At 45.1% G+C, this 2,539-nt stretch overlaps 1 protein-coding gene across 1 annotated transcript in view; it reads left to right on the top strand.

Annotated features, from left to right (window-relative positions):
* MEAF6 (MYST/Esa1-associated factor 6) overlaps positions 1 to 2,284 on the top strand; it is a gene marked incomplete at both ends in the record, with an annotated part of 5,205 nt that extends 2,921 nt beyond the window's left edge. The window contains 2 exons of the mRNA XM_008941138.1: positions 1,430 to 1,459; positions 2,251 to 2,284. Of these exons, the coding sequence (XP_008939386.1) occupies positions 1,430 to 1,459; positions 2,251 to 2,284 (64 nt within the window). The remainder of the gene's footprint in view (positions 1 to 1,429; positions 1,460 to 2,250) is intronic.
* Between the last annotated feature and the right edge of the window lie 255 nt (positions 2,285 to 2,539).

Below are 2,539 nucleotides of genomic sequence, written 5' to 3'. Positions count from 1 at the left end.
GCCGACGCTGGCCCCTGTCAGGGACAGAGTGTTGGGTGTGGGGAGCCCTGGTCTGGCTGGCACCCACCTTGTCACCCCCAGAGATGCCTCCAACACCTCTGTGCTGCGGAAGGCTCAGCAAGTTAGTAACCGACTGCTTTTCACTGCTTAGTGTGGCCAAATAGATAATTAAACCAGGAAGATAATTAAGTTTGTCTGTAATAAAAACTCTGTTAAAACTGTGATTGCCGTTACTCACTGTCCCCTAAATTTTAGCAGAAAAGACCAAACAACTTCCAAGTGTATCTAGGTTAGAAAAGCCCAGCGACAGAGCAGCCCCTCTGCTGGAACTCAGTGGAGGCTTTAGAGCGCTGCGGAGGAGACCCGAGGGTCTGTTGAGTGTCATGTAATGAAAAAGAGAAATAAAAAGAACTGTTGGCATTTCTCTTTGTTCAGAAGCTCTCCGTTTGCCAGCATTTGCTTGAGTTCTGCTCACCTGTTGTGAAGAACGGGGAGGTGCTGGGGACAGGCACCCTGAAGGGGCTGTGACTGCACTGGATTCTCTGCCGCGTGTGCCACCCAGAGCTGGATTCGGACTGGGCAGGACTGGTGTGAACAGGCAGTTTAACTGACCAGTTACACAGGGGATCAGATGGAAGTTACAGTGTCTTTACTGAAGCCATCCTCTGTTCCCTCTAAGACTACAGAAGGGCAAAGATGTTGATTTTCTTTGTGTGCTAGAAATTTTCACGGGTAAAAAGTATTTTGGGAGAGAACAGTACCGGTCCGTGTAGAAGCTGCACGCTGCCAGGCGTGTGGGGCTGAGCTGGGAGCTCCTCCCCCGCGCTGGCTCTGGCAGAGCTGTGGCCGTGTCCGTGTGAGTGCCAAGAGGAGGGGGGGTGTCACCAGCCCGCCGGCAGCCTCGGGTGGCCGTGTGCTCTAGCTCTCTGGAGGAGGCGAGCGCGAGGGGCTGCGTGTGCGTTCCCATAGCCCCCGGTGCAGAGCCGGCCGCGTGTTCTTGTCCCCACCTCTGCCTGAGCAAGCTTTGCTTTGCCAGAATAACCCGGACAGAGCCGCTGCGCTCTGACCGCCCGCTCGCTGGGCTTGGCAAGCAGATCAGTCCTCTCTGCCTGGGAGCCCCGTGCGCTCACGGATCCGAGAGCTTCCCTATCCAGCACCTGAACTCCCTCCCTAGAGCCACTGCCTCTGGTCTGACGCCTCTTTCCTAGAAATCCAGCTGGGGAGGGGGACTCTGGATTGCTAAATCTGGAGTGCTTTTTGTGCCCAATTCTGGTTAAGATATCTTAAGAACTTTGTGGCATTTGAACACTGGCTTTATTATTTATTTTATTTTTTAGTAATCTCGCTAGGGTGGCTAATCAACTAATTTATTTAATTCATTAGTATATTAATTTCTATTGCTTTCTTCCTTTCAAATGCTGCCCCTCAGCCCGTCTGGCATGTTTGATTATGACTTTGAGTAAGTTTGACTTGAATTAGTACTTGTGCTGTGTTGTTAGTGTGTAGACACCAATGTGCCTTTTGAGACCTTTCTAACCCATAGTTTATCTGTTTAATTGTAGGTATGTATATTAGGTTAGGCTGGGAAGTTTTTTTTAAAAACAGAAAAGCGTGATGGAGGTAACATTTTATTTAATAACTTCAGCAAAATTAAATTAACTTCACTCTTCTTTACCTTTCTATTTCATTTTTAAATAGATAAACTTTTAAACTTAAAAACATAGTTTAAAAACTGATTCTTCTGGCTTTGCTTCTTAAGGAGATTAGTGTAGATTTGGATGTTTTCTTCTGGAAAAATGTAATAAACTCTATACCTTTGACTCATGTAATCCCTGTCATCCTAAACTCTTGTCTCTGTTCCTACTAAATAACCATTACCACTATGTCTGAATAATTACCTGTGGCATAGTTACACATCTAACAAATTAACATAGAGCATGCGTATTTAACCTTATTTCTTTATGCTGCATAACTTCCCTGTGATTTTTACTACGAACCTTTATTAACTCTTTTTTTGAGTGGATGGAATATGCATTTTGGCAAATACTAAAGAATCCACTCTGCGTCTCTGCTGCTCTCTTGCCCAGTAATACTGGGACAATGATTTGGCTCAGCCGAACTGAGAATGTGGATTGAATTAACCTGATAGTCTTTGTCGTAGCCTGTGCCATATGCAGTAGCTGGTTCTTTGAACTCTAGTGTTGGTTTAATGTATTGAAATGGACATTTCTCTTATCTTTCCAACCACAGGATTGATCTCAAGTTAAACAAAAAGCCAAGAGCCGTAAGTATCCGCGCTCTGTCATTGTTTTCATTGCTCATCTGTAGACTTGCGTGGCTGACTGACTCCTAATCTTACAAAGCCTCTCTCTGCTGTAATTTAAGATCTTATTTTCATGGTTGAGGAATATCGTGGTATGAAATAAGCATTGTCTCAAGGATTTAACAGTAAATAAGACCAGGCAGGCTCGTTACAAAGCTAGGTTGCAGTTCAGTCCTGTGCATTTTTTATGAAAAAAAGATGGTTTGCGTCCTATTA

This window comes from Merops nubicus, unplaced genomic scaffold (genome assembly GCF_000691845.1).
Source record: "Merops nubicus isolate BGI_N331 unplaced genomic scaffold, ASM69184v1 scaffold48785, whole genome shotgun sequence".
Taxonomy (NCBI): Eukaryota; Metazoa; Chordata; class Aves; order Coraciiformes; family Meropidae; genus Merops; species Merops nubicus.
The sequence above is the reverse complement of the archived record's forward strand: the minus strand, read 5'-3'. Positions and strand labels throughout refer to the sequence as shown.